The sequence below is a fragment of the Sphaerodactylus townsendi genome, linkage group LG03 (genome assembly GCF_021028975.2).
Source record: "Sphaerodactylus townsendi isolate TG3544 linkage group LG03, MPM_Stown_v2.3, whole genome shotgun sequence".
Classification (NCBI taxonomy): Eukaryota; Metazoa; Chordata; class Lepidosauria; order Squamata; family Sphaerodactylidae; genus Sphaerodactylus; species Sphaerodactylus townsendi.
Window position 1 is genome coordinate 161,575,224 of NC_059427.1, and position 20,703 is coordinate 161,595,926.

Below are 20,703 nucleotides of genomic sequence, written 5' to 3' on the forward strand. Positions count from 1 at the left end.
AGGAGGGTTTACTCAGAAGCAAACCCCACTGCCAGCAACCGAGCTTACACGCTTTTGTTCTTCCCATGAAAATCAGTGGGGTTTAACAGCGCTTAACAGGGTTACCTACATTGCTTCCCCAAAACTAGGTCTTAGGTTTAATGCTAATAATCTCCCTGAAATAATTACACTATTATCACATGACGAACTCTGTGCACGCGTGCCCACAGAGAGGGCTCTGAGTGCCACCTCTGGCACCCGTGCCATAGGTTCACCACCACTGTCCTAGGTTTTCTAACAGGGTCATCTTTGTTAAGTGCATAGGGGAGGCATCCAGGCAATCGGGTCAGAGTGGTCAATGCAGAAACCCAGAAAAAGAATCTGGAGCAGGTAGGTTTGGGAGCTCCTGCTGAGAGTATCACAGGACTTCCTTCAGTAGAGGGCGCTGGGTTTCCTTTATCCTTCTATTGCTATATTTTGATTCAGGAGGTCAGGATGATGTTAGGAAGGTGTACCAATATCAGGTGTGTGACTCTTAGCTGCTTCTGCATGTGGCTGACTGGCAGCATCATTCACATGCCACTATGTGACTTGTGGGTTGATATATACTCTGATCATGAAAAATCCTGCCCACCAGCCTCACACACATCATGTTTTATTGATGCTGTCACCTCTCTTTCCTTGCTATCATAATTTCAGTCCTAGGGCCTACCTGTGACTGCTTTGAGCAAGTCCAGTCTTGGCTTGAATCCGCTCTTTCCGGTCTCTCAGATGCCTCCATAGCAGGCCCTGAAAGTGGAGTTGGTGAGAATGGAACAAGGAATAATGAACATCTCTACAGTGGCATACCTAGGCAAACTGGCAACCTGGGCAAAACCTGAGTTTGATGCCCCCCAATGGGCGGAACAGCCCGGCTGTGGCACTCACCCTTCCTGGGCAGCCCCAGTTTACTGGAGGTGGAGCTCGCCGTCCTCCTGTTCTGCCTCTGGTGGCTTGTCAGCCACCGTACACAGTGGGCAGGGCTTAGCCAGAGTGGGCGGGGCTTAGAAATCAGGCGCCCCTATGTGACGAAAAGTTTATGCGCCTTGGGCAACTGCCCACTTTGCCCATTGGGCGGTACGCCACTGCATCTCTAGCTTGCAGCCTTGAGGCAGCTTCCCCAGACCTAGCAGATCAAGGAAGCAGAGCTGGAAGAGACCAAAAGCCACCTAATCCAGCATTCTTTACTCCCCTGGATTTGAGGGAGATGCGCTGGATTTCCTGTTCATAACAGCAATAGATTCACATGAAATTGTTAGAGACGGAAACCATAATATATGGGCCTAGACTGAAGCACTGCCACAGTCAGTCACAATGACTCTCAAGTAGCATTCCCAGGATAAGATTCTCCACTCAGAAGGAAGGCTGATGATAATACAGGCTGATGATATGTTCACAAGGTTGTTTTCTTGCCCAAGGCTTAGAGCCAGCAGGCCAGTTCAATCTAATCTGGCAGGCAGTAGATCTCCAGTCTCTTAGGCAAAGGAAGGGTTTTTCCCCCCAGCACGTGAGAGTTTGGGAGCCGCATGTGTGCAGGGAGACAAGTTCTGCTAAATGCTCACAGTCGTGCAAATTCCCAAGCTGCCTGGCTGACAACTTCCTTTTTCAAATGGTGGAGGAAGCAATGAGAAGCTCAGCCATACTCAACCAAACACTGACCAGTTGGCAAGAGATCGTAGATGGGGCGAAGCTGATGCACCTTAGTGGGAAGTGACCCTGTGGGGAACCAGGGAGGTTCGAAGCCACACTTGTCTGATTGATTTTAGCAAGGCAGGCTTTAATGAATTCAGAGACACGATGATGATGGAGAAAAAGAGTTGGATTCATATCCCCCCTTTCTCTCCTGTAAGGAGACTCAAAGGGGCTTACAAACTCCTTTCCCTTCCCCCCTCACAACAAAAACCTTGTGAGGTAGGTGGGGCTGACAGAGCTCAGAAGAACTGTGACTAGCCCCAGGTCACCCAGTGTCAGGATGGACCCCGTCCTTGACCTGGGAAGGGGAATTGGGCCATTATGATCAATTACCGTCCTGGTGCCAGCCCGTCTCCCCCTTTCCCTCGGGTCAGTTGGCCGCAGGCCTGCCCGGCCTGCCATTCTTCAGGTGTGAAGTGGTTCCTACGCAGTGGTGTAGGAGGTTAAGAGCTCGTGTATCTAATCTGGAGGAACCGGGTATCTAATCTAATCTGGAGGAACCGGGTTTGATTCCCAGCTCTGCCGCCAGAGCTGTGGAGGCTTATCTGGAGAATTCAGATTAGCCTGTACACTCCCACACATGCCAGCCTTGGGCTAGTCACAGCTTCTCGGAGCTCTTCTTCTTCTTCTTCTTCTTCTTCTTCTTCTTCTTCTTCTTCTTCTTCTTCTTCTTCTTCTTCTTCTTCTTCTTCTTCTTCTTCTTCTTCTTCTTCTTCTTCTTCTTCTTCTTCTTCTTCTTCTTCTTCTTCTTCTTCTTCTTCTTCTTCTTCTTGTCCTTTGTGTCCTTCTCTTTGTTACATGCCGAAGCTGCGGCGTTTTGGGCCTGGCGGGGGGTCGCGGGCATCAAGGATTTTAAGATCTAGCCTGCGCTTTGTCCCACAGAATCATCTATGCTTGGCTATGCTTTGGTTACCGAATAAAGTTTACAGTTTGAAAACTACAGTTTCTTTATTTTGGGACTGAAGTCTCACACCCAGCTGGCATGTGTGGGAGTGCACAGGCTAATCTGAATCCCCCAGATAAGCCTCCACAGTTCAGGCGGCAGAGCGGGGAATCAAACCCGGTTCCTCCAGATTAGATTAGATACCCGGTTCCTCCAGATTAGAGTGCACCTGCTCTTAACCGCTACGCCACTGCTGCTCTGTGAGTCATTCTGTGGGCAATGACTGCTGGAAGGGAAAGGCACGTGGGAGGGATGGACTCCTAAAAGAAGAGCTCTTGCAAGCTGAAACTATTGTTATTACAACAAGAAGTAGACATGGTCGGGGATCCAAGAAGCCAGTGTGAGTGAACATTCCCATTCATGAATGAGCGGAAGAAGAAAAATGAAGAAGAAGAGTTTGGATTTATATCCCCCCTTTCTCTCCTGCAGGAGACTCAAAGGGGCTTACAATCTCCTTGCCCTTCCCCCCTCACAACAAACACCCTGTCAGGTAGGTGGGGCTGAGAGAGTTCCGAGAAGCTGTGACTAGCCCAAGGTCACCCAGCTGGCGTGTGTGGGAGTGCACAGGCTAATCTGAATTCCCCAGATAAGCCTCCACAGCTCAGGCGGCAGAGCTGGGAATCAAACCCGGTTCTTCCAGATTAGATACACGAGCTCTTAACCTCCTACACCGCTGCTCAGCATTACTTGAAATGTTCAAGTAATGCTGGGAAGGACATACTTCTACAGGAGAGTATCTGTGGGTCAGCCCTCAGAGAAGCCAAAGTTTACAGTGGGCTGAGGCTGGCCAGGGAAGGAATCAAAGACACATTTATTTTTATTTTAAAATGTCTGTGGCATTTCATCAAACTATCTTAAAGCATCTTATAAACTAGGACCACAAACACAATATGAACCAGAGTGGAACTATGAGGACACTGAACCTTTAAGTGCGCCCAACAAAACCAAATGAATGTGATCTCACAATAGCAGATCCACTCCCTTCATAATGTCTGTCTTTTTAACCAAAATTACCTTTGTCTTGTCTTCAACTTGCTCAACCCTCATAGGAAATAGATAGGCTGGGTGATCAGGCGACATAAACCCCACTCAGATCCTGGCAGTGGTGGGATCCAAAAATTTTAGTAACAGGTTCCCATGGTGGTGGGATTCAAACTGTGGCGTAGCGCCAATGGGGCTGGGCGGGGCACGACGGGGCGTGGCCGGGCATTCCGGAGGCGGGGCTATGGCAAGGATGCAGCTGCTGCGCCGGTCCTTGGGTGGGAAATGAATGCATGCAGGCGCAGGCTGCCATGCATGCTGGTGCACCTCCTGCTAGACTGCTTCAAGTTCTGCGCGCTGCTGCTGAGAGGAGGGGCATAACTAAGGCAAAATCACATGGCAAAATCACCAATTAGTAACCCCCTCTCAGCACACACAAATAATTAGTAACCTACTCTCGGGAACCTGTGAGAACCTGCTGGATCCCACCTCTGGATCCTGGTCCTGGGAATTTGGGTTGTCACAGGGTGTGCTCTCCTCTTCCCCCTTAATGCTGTCCACCCACCCCTCCCTTTAAGCACAAGGCTGGGATTTATCCCTGCTTCTGCAACAGAGGAGGGGTTGGTATACCTTCACGCTGCTCAGCTGTGGCCCAGAGGAAGCCTCTTGAAGGGGTCTTTTTCCGGGCACCTGTGAGTCAAGGAAGCAGCTTCCATCAGCGGACGCCTCTGTTGGAAGAAAAATAGGCTACAAGTAGAAACTGCACCCAGTGCCATCTTGTGTTGGAAAGAGGAAAAAACCAAACCAACTGGATTGCGCAGAGCAGCGGAGCTGAGCAACACTTCTATTTTCAGGAACATGAATTTCAGTAGAGCAGCCCCTAAAAAAATCGCCCCTCTTGGCGGGCTCACATCTCTGCTCCTTCAGCTAGACTGCTAGAGGGGCTGCAGCTGTAAGGAATTCCATAGAAGCAGAAATAAAAGGCTTTTGGGAGTAAAAGTCCATTTATTAAGACATCTTAGAAAGCTCAAGTACACGCAGTGGCAGGAATGGCACTTCCCGCCAGAAGCACAGGTTATAACACCATTCACCCCATCCCCCCTTCCTGCTTCCCATGGGAACGGAGTCTTCATCTCCCGCGCAAAGATAAAGTCTCCGCCGAAGCATCTGGCCCATCGCCCGGGCTGTGGAATGCACTCAAGGTTACTTCACCATCAACACCATTGTATCCTTTACACTCTGCCTCCCCTAAAGAAGACCCCTTCCCCCCAGGTTTATGCGGAAAGGCACGGTGGAAAGCAGAAATAAGGGTGGGGGCTTCAATATTTTCGGAATAAACCCATTGATTATACCCAGAGGAATATCCCACCCACGAGACTAAATATTGCAAGCGTTTGCGATTAAAGCGAGAGTCCAGGATAGCGTCAATTTCGTAGTGCTTGTGGCCATCAATAATAGTCGGTGGGGGCCTCTCCGGCGGGTCGTGCCAGGCATCGGAAGCGGGAGCCTCCTTGAGCAAGCTGGAATGGAAGACAGGATGGATGTTACTAAGAGAGTTAGGCAAAGCTAAGCGGGCAGTGACATCATTAATCACTTTAGTAATCTGAAAAGGTCCCACAAATCTCTTGCCAAGTTTGGAATATTTATGCACGTCTCTGAGATTTTTTGTAGATAAGTACACCCAGGAGCCCACACGCAGAGGAAAATCCGAGCGGTGTTTATCCGCTTGCAGTTTTTGGGAGTCCTTTGCTTGTTGTAAGGCGGTCTGGACCGACTTCCATCCCTCGGCTAGGGATGAAATCCATTGTTGAAATTCTGGGGGGTCCAAAGCTGCTGCGGGTAGTTGTGGCAACGGCGGGAAGGAGCGACCAGACACAATTTCAAAGGGGGTTTTCTTTGTACTACTATGAACCGCATTGTTGTAGGCGTACTCCGCAAACGGAATAAGCTCGCACCAATTGTCTTGGTGGTAGTTGGTGTAACAACGTAAATACTGCTCTAGGGTTCTGTTCGTTCTCTCCGTCTCGCCGTCACTTTGAACGTGGTAGGGGGCGGCAACGGCCGGGGCGGCCCCCAACAACCCCAAAAACGCTTTCCAGAACTTTGAGATGAATTGGGGGCCGCGGTCGGAGACCACCTTAACGGGGGCGGAATGGAGACGGTAAACATGTTGAATAAACAGCCGTGCCAACTTGGGAGCGGAGGGGATGGAAGCACATGGAATAAAATGGGCTTGCTTAGAGAATAAGTCTACCACCACCCATAAAACCGTGTTGCCATGACTTTCGGGCAAATCCATAATAAAATCCATGGAGATGACTTCCCAAGGGCGGGAGGCTACCGGGAGAGGTTTCAATAGTCCATGGGGCTTTCCCGGGATGGTTTTGGCTTCTGCACAAACCGAGCAGCCTTTAATGTATGCCTCAATGTCTTTGCGCATTGCGCGCCACCAGAACTGCCGGCGGGCTAAATGCAGAGTTTTCAAAAAGCCAAAATGTCCAGCCGAACGGGCATCGTGGCAAGCTTCAAGAACCTGTTTGCGGAGGGGGGGAGGCACGTACCAACATTCCCCCCTCCGCCAAACTCCATTCTCCAAACGCAATTGGGAGTCTCCTTCGGCTGCTGGAGGCTCGTGCAGCCCCGCCTCCTCCAGTTCCCGCAGGAAAGGAGAGACGAGACTGGGAATGGGGGGTGGAGGAGAAATGGACGTTTGAGATCGGGTGACAGCCAACCCCAACTGGGAGGGGGAAAGAACGGTGCGTGGAATGTCTCGTAAGGCAGCTCCACCCCCCTCCCCGGGTAGGCGCGAGAGCGCGTCAGCCAGTTTGTTGGTTTTCCCAGGGAAAAAATGGACTGTAAAAGAGAAACGAGAAAAGAAATCGGCCCAATGAAGTTGTTTTGCGGACATCTTGAGGGGGGTGGAAAGCGCTGCCAGGTTTTTATGATCCGACCAAACTTGAAAGGGGTGCTTAGCCCCCTCCAGCCAGTGGCGCCAAGTGGAGAGTGCTACTTTGATGGCCGCAGTCTCTTTGTCTCCCACAGTCCAGTTGAGTTCGGCACCAGAGAATTTTTTAGACAAATAAGCACACGGAACCAGCCTACCATCTTTATTTTTCTGCAACAGGGCTGCCCCCAGCGCTTTGTCCGAGGCATCCACGTGAACCACAAACGGGAGATCTGGGTCAGGGTGCTTTAGGATAGGTTCGGAGGTAAACGCAGATTTTAATAGTTGAAAGGCTGTTTGACATTCCTCAGACCAGGAAAGGGGGGCCCCGGGCTTGGCGGACAGTGGATCTTTACCCTTAGTGCGTAAGAGGTCTGTGAGAGGGAGAGTTAGTTCAGCGAATTGGGGTATAAAGTCACGATAGAAATTAGCAAAACCAAGAAACGACTGGAGTTCTTTGCGGTTGGTGGGGGCAGGCCATTGGAGGACTGCGTCAATTTTAGCAGGATCCATTTTTAAGCCCTCGGGCGAGATCCGGTAACCCAAATAGTCAATGGAGGTCTGATGAAAACAGCATTTGGAGAGTTTGGCAAAGAGAGAGTTGTCAAGCAAGCGTTTCAATACCTCTCGAACCAATCTTTCATGGTCTTCTATGGTTTGCGAGTAAATTAAAACGTCATCTAAGTATACAACAACTCCCTTGTACAGTAAGTCATGGAGAACTTCGTTGATAAGGGCCATAAAAGCTCCGGGGGCCCCACTTAACCCGAATGGCATTATTAAATATTCAAACTGTCCAAACTTTGTGTTAAACGCAGTCAGGTGTTCATAGCCTTCAGCAATTCTGACTCTGTAGTAAGCTTCTCTCAAGTCCAATTTAGTAAAAATGCGTCCTTTGCCGAGTGCATCTAAAAGGTCCTTGATCAAAGGCAAAGGATATTTATTGGACAGGGAGACCGCATTGAGACCTCGATAATCTGTGCAAAGCCGTAAAGACCCATCTTTCTTTTTGACAAACAAAACGGGAGCAGCGTGTGTGTGTTTGGTAGCCCGCCGTATGAACCCGCGAGCAAGGTTCTTGTCCAAGAAGGCACGAAGTTCCTTCTCCTCATTGGGACTCATGCGGTAGATTCTACCTTTGGGTAGTTGTGCCCCTGGTTGTATGACAATTTTACAGTCAGTGTCTCTGTGGGGTGGCAACTGATCGCATTCCTGCTCCTGAAAAACTCTGGCTAGATCATGATATGCAGGTGGGATGCCAATAGAATCGGGAGCAATCACTGAGGAAGCCAGGGAGGGGTGTGTGTCAGGAGACGTTGGGTTTTCTCCCCAATTCATGTGTTCACCGCAGGGAGGGTCAGTGAATTCTAGGATCCGTTCTTTCCAAATGAACTTTGGTTCATGTAACAATAACCAAGGCATGCCCAAAACTATGGAGTGTTTGGCCACTGGCGCCAAAATAAAACTAATTTTCTCCCAATGGTCGGCGCAACGGAGGAGAACCGGCTGTGTTTTGTACTGGGCCGGTCCTTCGTTCCCGAGGGGGCTGCCGTCCATTTGGGTGAATGGTATGGGCTTGGCCAGGGGAATTCGGTCCAGACCTAGCTCCTCTGCCACCTGGGGCCGCATTAAGCAGTGGGAGCAGCCGGAATCCACAAGGGCCGAGGCTATAATGCGAGTGCGTTTAGCGGGGTTGGCCAGAAATGCTTGAACAGTAATGGGAGCGCTGCCTTCACTCACCGGGTCAGGAGTCGGGCCCATGTCCATGGGGGCTGAAGAAAGGCACACAGCTGCTTCCCCCTCCTCTGGGTCGCCTTCGGTAACCGCTTTAGACGAGCCCGTGGGAGGCGGCCCTGACCTGCGTGGTGGTTTGGCAGACGGAGTGCGCGGAGCTGGAGCGGTTGGTTTTTGTTTCTTGGGACAGTTGGCGGCTAGATGACCTGGCCCTCCGCAGTAAAGACACAATCCCAGTCGGCGACGGCGTTCAGAGGTGGTTTCGGTAGGGGCGGCTGGGCTTGACTTGGTGGACACAGTAGTGGTTTTTGGGCGTGGGCGGCCTCCTTGACGAGCGTATTCCAAACGAGACGCCACTTGGGACCCCAACTGGATCCAATCTGCAATGGTACGAGGAACCTGAATTAAAAACACCGTTTCACGTAGCTTGCCGTCCACAGCATCCGAGAAGTATTCGCATTTCATGCGTTCAGGCCACTCAGGAGGAAGTCGAGCAGCCGCCGCACGAAATTCACGGGCAAATTCTGCAAACGGGCGGTTGCCTTGCTGGATGGTTTTGATGGTGCGGATAGCTTCATTCTCGGCGCCTGGATCTTGAAAGCGCGCTCTTAAGGCTTGGAGGAATGCGGGCACTGTGCGAGAGTCCTCATCCTGCAAATCCAAAAGAGTCACGAACCAGTCGGCTGCTGCCCCATCCAGGACTGAGCCGATGTCCCGTATTTTCTCGCGCTCAGACCGGTATAAATCATCATAGTCTTCCAAGTGGGCATTGAGTTGCAAGATGAAGTAGGGAAGTTTGGAAGCGGTCCCATCAAAACGGGCTGGTATCGGGGGCCGGTAGTAGCCCCGTTCGACGGCTCTTGGCGCCTGCTGGGGAGGTGGTTGCGCGGGTTGAGCAGGTTGGGCAGGCAGCTGTTGTACGGGGGGGGGGCGGAATCGGGGGCGCTGGCGGTGCCGCTGGCGTTTGGGTGGCAGGACCCAGGTACGTGGCCCCCCTGGCACCGGCCTGATCAGTAACAGTATAGACTCCAACTTGGGGCTTCCTGGTCTGCTGCCTCCTTAGTTCCCTCTCCAACGCAGCCAGCTCCCTCTCCTTGCGAGTCAATGCATCCTGGTGCGCATGCAAAGCAGCTTTTTCTCGTTCCAATTTAGCCAGTTCGTCCCGTTTAAGGGCTTCAGTGAGCTCGCTTTGCGTGCGCAGAGCCTGAACGCTTTCGCGTTGCCGTTGTAAATCCAGTCTGGAATGTTCCAGGACTTTATCATGGACTGACAGATTCTGGGCATATTGTCGTTGGAGCGCGTCTTTGGCACGGTCCAACTCGAGCTGGACTTCTTTGCGTTGCTGTTCCCAGTCCCTCTGCAGGTTTTCGCGCTCTTGCTGCAACTGTGCCCGTTCCTCCTCCCATAGCTGGCGTTCACGGTTCCATGCCGCTTGGGCATCTCGCAGTCGCCCCACTTCCTCATCCCAGTCCTCTCTCGATGGGAGAGGAAACCGGTCCGGCTGGGAATGCAGGCTTTCTTCGGACTCTTCGTCGTCTGGAAGCGAGACATCGGAGACACCGTAGCCGCCGTAGCCACCGGTGGCTCCCCGAGGCACCTCAGGTGCGGTCGCTGGCCCGGGGTGGAGGGGGTCCGATTGGGAAGCGGTACGGATACCCCTCCCAATTCCAGGTTTAGTCCCGGTATCCTTTGGACGGGCCCCAGTGCTGTGCCACGGTGGTTCCTTGGGAGCATCACCAAAATACGAGTCCAGGAATCGTTCGATGGATTCCTGGGTTGCCGCATGAAAGGTGGTCAAGCCCGTCTCCTCCATGACAGGTTGCATCTGAGGTTTGTAATCCACACGAAAACGGGTAGAGATCCGATCCACAGGCGCTCGATCCATAGACAGCGCCCCAAATGACTCATGGAAGTCCCCATGGTCGTCGTCACGTCCCTCGTTCCAACGGAGTAAAGGAAGACTCGTGCTGATACGAGGACGGGAAAGAGCCACCAGCGAGGCCCGTTCTCCTGCCGGTTCCTCCAGATCCAGAAGGGAAAGGTCGGAGCCCTCTTTGGGGGCTACCGCACCTTCCGCAGTAACATTCAACCTCTCCATCGCAAGACAAGAGGTCCACTGCACAGGAATATGATGAATTAGGATTCCTGCCACAATGTAAGGAATTCCATAGAAGCAGAAATAAAAGGCTTTTGGGAGTAAAAGTCCATTTATTAAGACATCTTAGAAAGCTCAAGTACACGCAGTGGCAGGAATGGCACTTCCCCCCAGAAGCACAGGTTATAACACCATTCACCCCATCCCCCCTTCCTGCTTCCCATGGGAACGGAGTCTTCATCTCCCGCGCAAAGATAAAGTCTCCGCCGAAGCATCTGGCCCATCGCCCGGGCTGTGGAATGCACTCAAGGTTACTTCACCATCAACACCATTGTATCCTTTACAGCAGCTGCCAAGGGGAACCGGAGCCGGCTGGCCTAAGACAAAGATTGTGCTCAGAGATGTAAACTACCAACAGTGCAAACCAGGATGTCTTCCTTAAACCACAGTGTATAAAATCAGCATGTTTCTGAATTGCAAAGGGGAAAGCAAACTGTCCTTTGTGAATGCAACCAATTCGGCCATTAGGACAAACTGCAATCTATTGCGGGCTTATAATACTGGCCCTATGAACAAGGGCGAAGGGAGCATGAAAGCCAGAGGGCTGTGGCTCGCTCTCCTTATAGACCAGGGGTCTGCAGCCAATTGGCCATGCTGGCAGGGGCTGATGGGATTTGTAGTCCATGAACATCTGGAGTGCCATAGGTTCGCCACCACGGGGCTAGAGTATTGGATTAGGATCTGGGAGATTCAGGTTCAGGAAATGGAAATTCACTGGTGATTCAGGAAATGGAAATTCACCGGATGACCTTGAGCCACACACTGTCGTTTAGCCTGACCTACCTCTTAAGGTTGTTGTGATGGCAAGGGGAAAACAATGTCATAAACCACTTTGGGTCCTAAAGGGCAGAAAAGTGGTCTACCAGTGCCGTATTTTCTCAAATGCAAGACTAGTTTTTGTCCTAGTTTTTTCCCTGGATATGCCCATGAAACAAGAGTGGGTCGTCTTAAATTCATATACAATGTTCAGTTACTTCTAACAGGAACAGCAGCCGACTCTGAAGGACAATCTAGGGAAGATGTAGCCCAGTGTGTGTGTGTGTCTCTCTCTCTCTCTCTCTCTCTCTCTCTCTCTCTCTCACACACACACACACACACACACACACACACACACACACACACACACACGGTCAGCTGCCCTCCCCCACCATTACCAAATAACATTTTTTTGCACCAGATCTTGAAGTCAGTGTATGGACCCGGAGGGAAGGAAGGGGTGTGGAGGGCAATTTTCCAACCCCCCATGTGACTAAATGGTCTCAGCCCAGGGACATTTGACCTCATATGTCCCCCTGGGCAGTACGCCCCTGCTGAAGGACATTATCATGTCAATTACAGCAGCTACGGCTACACTTCCTGTTCGTCTAATCAGGAGCACAACACAAAGTTGAATGGACTGTAATGCATCTTGATGGGAGCCAAGTCGCCCTGCCTTGTGCCATCACTACACCCCGCCCCATGACATCACTCCTGTAGCACCTTGAAAACCAAGAACATTTTTCAAGGGGTGCATCTTAGGCTCATTCCACACTTGCAGAATAATGCACTTTCAAACTGCTTTCAGTGCTCTTTGAAGCTGTGCGGAATAGCAAAATCCACTAGCAAACAGTTGTGAAAGTGGTTTCAAAATGCATTATTTTGCATGTGCGGAAGGGGCCTAAGTGACTCAAGGCTCACTTCATCAAATATTGTACCTAGCAAAGTGAGCCGGATACCCTGGAAGCGTTTCTTGGTCTTGAAGGTGCTGCCAATCGTGTGAGTGGGTGGGCATGCATTCCAGGCACTGGAACATACATGCTGTGGAACATACAGGTGCACATAGCGGCCTCTCAACACTCACCATAACGCAGCTGGCCACGCAGTACAGGGTACACAGAACTTGTCTCTGAAACAGAACTGCCGGCTCGTTCGTGGCTCTGGAGCAGACTCTAAAATACCAAACAAAACACCCAGGACAGGACAGTGAATCCCTTGGAGGAGAAAGGCCTCAATGAGGGTGGGGACACAATTGCCCTCTTTATTTGTCACTTACAGGAGGGTAGAGAGCTGTTCCTGTCAGCAGCAGAGGATAGCTTTAAATTCGAGGCAGAAAAGTACAGGCTGAATATTAGGAACATTTCTTTGACAGTGAGAGTCGTTCAGCGGTGGAATTGACTCCCTGGAGAAATGGTGAGTACCCCCTCACTGACAATCCTCAAACAGCGGCTGGACAAACATTGTCAGAGATGCCCGTATGCAGTGGTGTAGGGGGGAATGGTGCCAGGGGCAACACCTGCTTCAGGTGCCCCCGGCCCTGTGCCCTGCTGCGCTCCCCTGCCCCACTTAGAAGAAGAAGAAGAGTTTGGATTTATACCCCCCCCCCTTTCTCAAAGGGGCTGACAGTCTCCTTGCCCTTTTCCCCTCACAACAAACACCCTGTCAGGTAGGTGGGGCTGAGGGAGCTCCGAGAAGCTGTGACTAGCCCAAGGTCACCCAGCTGGCGTGTGTGGGAGTGCACAGGCTAATCTGAATTCCCCAGATAAGCCTCCACAGCTCAGGCGGCAGAGCTGGGAATCAAGACCCGGTTCCTCCAGATTAGATACACGAGCTCTTAACCTCCTACGCCACTGCTGCTCCTTAGTCAGCAGGAGCCTGCTCCAGGCCATTCCTCGGCCTGGCCCAGCCAGGCTGCTTTTTTAGCCAGCAGAGGCCAGCTGAAGAAGCAGCCTGGCAAGATGGGGCCAAGGGGAGGGGTGTGGGGGCGTGACCTTTTGGTGTGTGCCCAGGGACATATAACCCACATGTCCCAGTGAGCGCTCCGCCTCTGCCTGTATGGTCCCTATGATTCTAATGGATACAGAAACTTGCCCTGCCTAAAAGTCCAGTGACTTTTTGGTGTGGTCAGAGAACAGTATTAAAACTGATCTCCCGGCCAGGGCAGAAGTGAAAAGGTTTTCCACCTATCCTGGGAAACCTGGAAAAAAAATCTTCAGCAGCTAACAAGCAAATGTGATCACAGTCATCAACCTGGGGTCGATCAACAGTGGTCGATCTGGACCCTCAGGTCCCAATGGCCAAAGACTAGAATTTCCTGGGTGGTAAACTACGTCCCTGAGTATTGCTGATGCCTGTGCTGCTCAGCATGCAAAGGAGCAGCTATCGCAGTGGTGGCGAACCTTTTGCACTCCAGATGTCATGGACTACAATTCCCATCAGCCCCTGCCAATTGGCCATGCTGGCAGGGGCTGATGGTAATTGTAGTCCATAACATCTGGAGTGCCAAAGGTTCGCCACCATGGAGCTATCGGCTTCGTCTGGTGGAACATGCCGAGAAAGTCTTCCCTCTTCCTCTGCAGAAGGGAACCCACCTCCTCGTCTCTGCCCAGGAGAACCAACTGTCGATCCAGCAGAGACACACTGGCCACATCCCAGAGAGGAGCGTCACGAGTGGTCACCAGAGCGGATGGAGTCGTCGGCACAGCGGAATCCTCCCCTGGTGGGAGAAACACGGGAACGCAGAAGCAGCTGACTGAACCACTTGTTACAAAAGGACGCAGAGTGCCTTTCCCTCCTCCTTAAGGAATCCTTCCTTATCATTGTGCCTTTCCCTCCTGCACCCTGCTGTGCTGGCCCAGACCGAGCAAGTTCCCACCCTGCTCCCCATTAAACTCTTGTTTCTGCCATCTGTTCACATATGACGGGAGACAGGAAACAGAGGTAGGGCCTGCATCAGGTACTGCTGTGAAAGCCAGAGGATATCTCCTTCCTCCTATAGCAGTGACGGCGAACCTATGGCACAGGTGCCAGAGGTGGCACTCGAAGCCCTCTCTGTGGGCACGTGCACACAGAGTTTGTCATGTGGGGGGCGGAAAATCACACACACCCCCACACACATCTAGGCTGGCCTGGGCCACTGAGCACGACGGGCCTGGTGCCTGTGCTCCAGGTGGCTGCTGCCCGGGGGGGGGGGGGGGGGGGGCGCAGAGGAGGCAGAGATGCTAAAGAGGCACAGAGCGGTGTGCACGGGACTTGCTGGAGACTATAGCAGGCTGGCCCCTGCTCGAGTGGGTGGGGCGGAGGAAGAGCGAGCCAACCGTTTTTTTCTAAACGAAAACCTCAGCATTCAGGTTAAATTGCCTGGTTGGCACTTTGAGATAAATAAGTGGGGTTTGGGTTGCAATTTGGGCACTGGGTCTCAAAAAGGTTCACCATCGCTGTCCTATAGCAATGGTGGCGAACCAATGGTACGCGTGCCAGAGGGGGCACTCAGAGCCCTCTCTGTGGGCACGCGTGCCATCGCCTCAGTTTGGGCACTCGGCAGACATGTAGCGTCAAGAGGATGGGGAGGGGGGTGCGCAATGCACCGGGTGTGCACCCCTGCAGGGGCGTGGTGAGGGCACTCTGTGGGTTTGGCAGGGGCGTTCCAAGGCTGGATGGGGGCATGGCAGGGGCGCAGGGCACACGCATGCCCTGGGCGCAGTTCCCCCTCCCTCTCCGCCCCTGGCACTCGATCTCTAAAAGGTTCGCCATCACTGTCCGATAGCATTTCTTGTTTTTCTCCATGTAACTCTCTCTTTTTATATAAAAAGCAACTGTGAATCAGGCTTTTCTGTTCTACTCTTCAAATACATATATTAAACCATGCCAACAGGTTAAGCCTGGCTGTGTTTATTCTGGGAGTGGTTTTTTTTTTAAAAAAAATTGGAGCAATTTGGGTCCTTCACAGGAAAACAGAGGTCTTCAAAACATCAGATTAAGCAACATCCTTCGTGCTCCCTCTCCTCCAAAGGGAACAAACCTACGGAAGTGTTGCCCTGGAATCTCTCTCCATTTGTGGAGGACCATGTTGCTATCTCTCCATGATGAGGAAAAGGGGGCAGGAAAACGCTGAATTCCACAGCAGACTTGTGCACTTGTGAAGTTGCTGGCGTATGCCGTATGGGATATACAAAGATCTGCTCTAATAAAAAGTTGTCAAAAAACCACCCTTTTCGCACAAAGCGCGATATTGTCTGGCCTGGTTTATTATGTGGAAATTGTGCCGAGAAGGGGCAGTATTTTCAAGCCCACTTTAGCTCTGGACCAGCTGCACCTCCCCTTCCTCCAGTCCAAACCGATGCCGCGGCCCAGCCCTGGGGAAGCCCTGTCTTACTTTTGCTTGCTTCTTCAGTTTCCCTCTCTGGTTGGAGTGCAGTTTCCTGGTTCTTCCAGTGGGACACAGAGCGCAAATACTTCCGTAGACTCAACTTGCTACCTCCTTCTTGGGTCTTGGGCATTTTGGCAGGGGTAGAGAAAGCCCTCTGGAAGACAGACCTCTTGGCAGCAGGCCGGGTGGCTTCAGGTGGTTTCTGCTCAGTGCTGTGCTGAGAAAGCTGACCCTCTGTCTGGCTTTGTGCTCGCCTCCATCTCTGCTGTTTGCTTCTGTGTCCCAATGCTGGACTTGGGTCAAACTGCGTCTCCTTCTCCCCATTCTGGAGGACTATTTGCCACCTGTAGGAGCTCAGCAAGGATGGCGTTTCTGTTCCGTGCCTTGATTTGTAAGATGCCACCATCTGTCACAGAAAAGTGCACAGAAAACATTGCAGAAAAGGAACTGCACTGGAATCCTGTATTTATTTTCTTAACACTATTCCTCTCTCCCCAATGGGCACCCAAAACGTCATCCCCTTTACTTAGTTTTATCCTCACGACAATCACCCTGCGAGGTAGGCTTGGCTGAGAACGTGTGCCTAGCCCAAACTCATCCAGCAAGCTTGAAAGGCCAAGCAGGGGATTCAAACCTGGGCCTCTCACTCTTAAGCACCATGAAAAGCCAGAAACTACCTTCAACCTTTTGGCTCTCTGCATTTTCTGAGACCAAGGGGGCATCCCTGGCTTGTGCAACACTGAAAACAAAAGAATTGACTCTGAGGAGGACACAGACGGCAAGAGCAAGATGCTCTTTCCCCAGAAAGAAACACCCTTTGTAGAGGAGGGGGAGTTGTTGGAGGGTGTGTGACATAACTACATCATGCCCCATCTGTGCAAGGAGCCCGGCTGAAGAAGGGTTGGAGCCGACCTTCTTTCCCAGGAAGGGAACAACCGAAACAGTGGCCTTTCCTTGGCACTGTTTCTCTGCCTGAGCAAAAGCTGACGGCCATAACTGCATCCCATAAGTGACAGAAGGGCATTTCCTGGAAGCTGTGAGCATAGATTGGATTTGCAGCATTGGTGATTGTGTTACCGCCCAGGAAAATAAATAGAATATTTTCCTGAATCAAGTTACATGACTACACTGGCTCCATGCTAGGACGCAGAGACTTGTGTGGTTCAGAAGGCTCCATAAGGCTCACAGAGAACGTATATGTATGATTGTGCCAATGCTATATGTTTCCCTCTTGCTTATGCCCTTTTAAGATGTAATAAAAGCCCCTCTTTAGTTGAATTTATGATGTACCCGCTGTTTAGGATTTTAGTTTGCCTAGGTTCTCCAGTTAGGTTAAGGTTTTGTTATTGTTAATTTAGGAGAGTTTTGCCTATAAGTATATGTGTTTAACCCTTAAGGTTTTCCTAATGTTTAAGTTTAGAAATTTTATTTTTGAAATTTGTGTCTGTTAGCAAAAGCAGTAGCCTGTAAAGACTGATATTAAGGGACAAGAAAGTTGTCTCTGGAATGCAGCTTAGACCAACACCCAGCCGACTCCTTAGCAAAGACAAAGACCCTCTTTGGACTTGCAAATCAAATCTGTTACCAGCACCCAGAGGTCCCATGCACGTAGGTAAGGGGGGGGTTTCTCGGGTTTGAACCCCCCCATTCATGTCCGAAGCTCCGCCCACCGGTTTGTGGGTTTTTTAAACGTTTTAGTGCTTTTTCGGTTTTTGGCCTGCAGGGGGTGCATTGTTTGGGCTAGCAGCACCAAACTTTCAGGGATTGTTTGGGGGACTCTCCTGATGATACTACCCGGGTTTAGTGAGGTTTGGTTCAGGGGGTCCAAAGTTATGGACTCCCAAAGGGGGTGCCCCCATCCTCCATTGTTTCCAATGGGAACTAATAGAAGATGGGGACTACACCTTTGAGGGTCCATAACTTTGGACCCCCTGAACCAAACTTCACCAAACCTGGGATGCATTATCAGGAGAGTCTCTTATTGATACCACCCAGGTTTTGTGAAGTTTGGTCCAGGGGGTCCAAAGCTATGGACTTCCAAAGGGAGTGCCCCATCCCCCATTGTTTCCAATGGGAGCTTAGGAGATGGGGCTACACCTTTGAGGGTCCATAACTTTGGACCCCCTGAACCAAACTTCACCAAACCTGGGTGGTATCATTAGGAGAGACTCCTAAAGATTCCCTGAAAGTTTGGTGCTTCTGGCTTAACAATTGCACCCCTGACAGCAGGCACCCCCCAAAATTTCCCCAGATTCTCCTTTTAAATCCACCCCCTTTGGCATGGATTTAAAGGGAGAATCTGAGGTCCTCAGTTTAGAAGAAGAAGAAGAGTTTGGATTTATATCCCCCCTTTCTCTCCTGTAGGAGACTCAAAGGGGCTTACAATCTCCTTGCCCTTGCTCCCTCACAACAAACACCCTGTGAGGTGGGTGGGGCTGAGAGAGTTCCGAAAAGCTGTGACTAGCCCAAGGTTACCCAGCTGGCATGTGTGGAAGTGCACAGGCTAATCTGAATTCCCCAGATAAGCCTCCACAGCTCAAGTGGCAGAGCAGGGAATCAAACCTGGTTCCTCCAGATTAGAATGCGCCTGCTCTTAACCACTACGCCACATTGAAAGTGATGCTGTTTCAGGGTGGGGGATAATCCACCCCCAAGCAGCATCACTTTCAATGTTGTTTAACTAGGGACCCCAGATTCTCCCTTTAAGGTGGATCTAGTTTAAACACCATTGAAAGTGATGCTGTTTGGGGGTGGATTCCAGCATCACAGTGGCTGCCTGGGTGGCGGGGGGGGGGGCGCAAAACTCAGATTTTGCACCAGGCTCCATTTTCTGTCTATGCCTCAGCCCAGAGGGGAGGGGCAGGGGAGGGCAGGGCAGGGGAGTCTGCCATCCCCGACCTCGGAGAGCTGCTTTTATAAGCGCTAGGCCAGGGGCAGGGCTTGGGGAGGCATGGCCATGCCCTGGGGCCAGTGGGGGTGTGGCCCCACCCTGAACCCCCCCATAAAAAATCTATACCTACGTCCCTGAGAGGTCCCCAGCCGTTGGGAGACGTGCAAGGACCATCATTGGACAGTTTGAACTTTTCATTGTTGTAAAGATGAGGAGCTGGAGCCTCAGGGCATTACTGAAGGGAACAGCCATCTGATAAAGAAGATAGCTGGGTGCGGTAGCGAGCCCACCTGGATTTCCTGAATGGACTGTTATCTGCTCTCCCTTCAACACCATTGTGAGATCCCACGAGAAGACGTTTGACAGCGAGATTTTGTAATCCCATTCAGAAGTTGTAATTGTATCTTGCTTTTGTATTGTTGTTTTCTTATTGGTGTTTGGTGAGGAACTTGCCCCCTCACCTCCCCTTTTACCTGCCCCCTTGCCCCTTTAAAGTTTGGGAATAAAAGTTCTTGCACTGGATTCTCCTGCCAGAGCTGTGACCATCACCTGCAAATAAAATCCTTTTGCTTTGAAGAACGCCGGCTTCCTGTGCCTCATTACCTTGCTGAGCTGAAATCACTTATTGTTACTCGAGCAGCAGCGGTAACAATTGTGGGGCAATCAGCTCATCTGACCCACGGTCCTTGCCCCACCTCTGCTCTTGACTGTTGGCACATGGTTGTAAGAAGGGAGGTGTGCAGTGTCTACCAGAAAGGGGAGGCTGCTAGCATTCTTTCATTTCCTGCCTTCCCCCCTGCTGTGGGGAGTGTTTCCAGTCAAGTGGCTGACCCCACATCCTCTCTAGGTTTCAAAGTGAGCATTCTGTCCAGGACAGAATGGGGAGCCAAGCTGGTGCACCAAACAGCAACAGAAGTTTTGCTGATTCCAGTCTGCTACGCAAAATGTTTTAGTACACCTTTTGCAGGATTCTGTGACAATTATTCTGTGTTGGGCAAATCCTGTGCTGTAATGGGAAAACACCAGGTGGAAAGGGGTATGAAATAGAATAACAACTTAAGAACATAAGAACAAGCCTGCTGGATCAGACCAGAGTCCATCTAGTTCAGCACTCTGCTACTTGCAGTGGCCCACCAGGTGCCTTTGGGAGCTCACATGCAGGATGTGAAAGCAACGGCCTTCTGCTGCTGCTGCTGCTCCTGAGCACCTGGTCTGCTAAGGCATTTGCAATCTCAGATCAAGGAGGATCAAGATTGGTAGCCATAGATCGACTTCTCCTCCATAAATCTGTCCAAGTCCTTTTTTAAAGCTATCCAGGTTAGTGGCCATCACCACCTCCTGTGGCAGCATATTCCAAACACCAATAACACATTGCGTGAAAAAAATGTTTCCTTATTTGCTCATTTATTTATTTTCATTGAGAATCCTTCTTTTTCACTGGGACTCAAGGTGGATTGCAAGTAAAATAGAACTATTTATCAGTCAATTAGCCAATCACAAAATAGGGAAAAATTGAATGAGAACAACCATCGAATTTAATACCAAAAATGACTAGTAAAATAAAGCTGTTCAGTCAATTTGCAAGCAGATTACAAAATACAACATTTGAGTCATAATAGCGGCAATCCCTGAAATCCTACAGCATCACGATAGGCTTTTCCTCATGACAAGAATGTTTATGTTTCCAGCTTCCCACTGGAAGCACAAGTTGTTCCCCAGAGAAGCGCAAGGAAACCAGTTTTAAGTGAACCAAATAAATAGATAAATAAATCAGCTGGAGCAGAAATTTCCTCCTTGTTCTTCCGGAAGATGATTCGGGATATTGCTAATAAGTATAAGCATAAGCATGAGCATTTTATTGTCATTGTGCACGCACAACGAAATTTACACCAGCATTCCTCAATGAACACAATTTCAGACTCATACCCCATCCTCACTTTCCCCTTCCTCCACCCATCCCTACACAGCCCCAAACACATCAACACGAAGCCGCGGAGTTTAGCATAGCCACAGCTCTAGAGTAGAAGCTGTCTCTAAGCCTCTTTGTCCTAGTTTTGATAGACCTGTATCACCTGCTGGATGGTAACAGTTCAAAAAGAGAGTGTGCTGGATGAGACGGGTCTCTCAGAATATTTTGGGCTTTTTTTAGGCTTCAGGAATTATAGAGTTCTTCCAAGGAGGGGAGAGGGCAGCTGATAATCCTCTATGCAGTAGTGATCAC

The 20,703-nt window shown here is 50.8% G+C and overlaps 1 protein-coding gene across 1 annotated transcript in view; it reads right to left on the minus strand.

The window, feature by feature from the left end:
- The window catches only part of RASAL3 (RAS protein activator like 3), a 75,761-nt gene that overhangs the window by 53,915 nt on the left and 1,143 nt on the right, over window positions 1-20,703 (minus strand). The window contains 5 exon segments of the mRNA XM_048487724.1: window positions 692-768; window positions 4,265-4,362; window positions 12,302-12,395; window positions 13,815-13,939; window positions 15,599-15,998. Of these exon segments, the coding sequence (XP_048343681.1) occupies window positions 692-768; window positions 4,265-4,362; window positions 12,302-12,395; window positions 13,815-13,939; window positions 15,599-15,998 (794 nt within the window).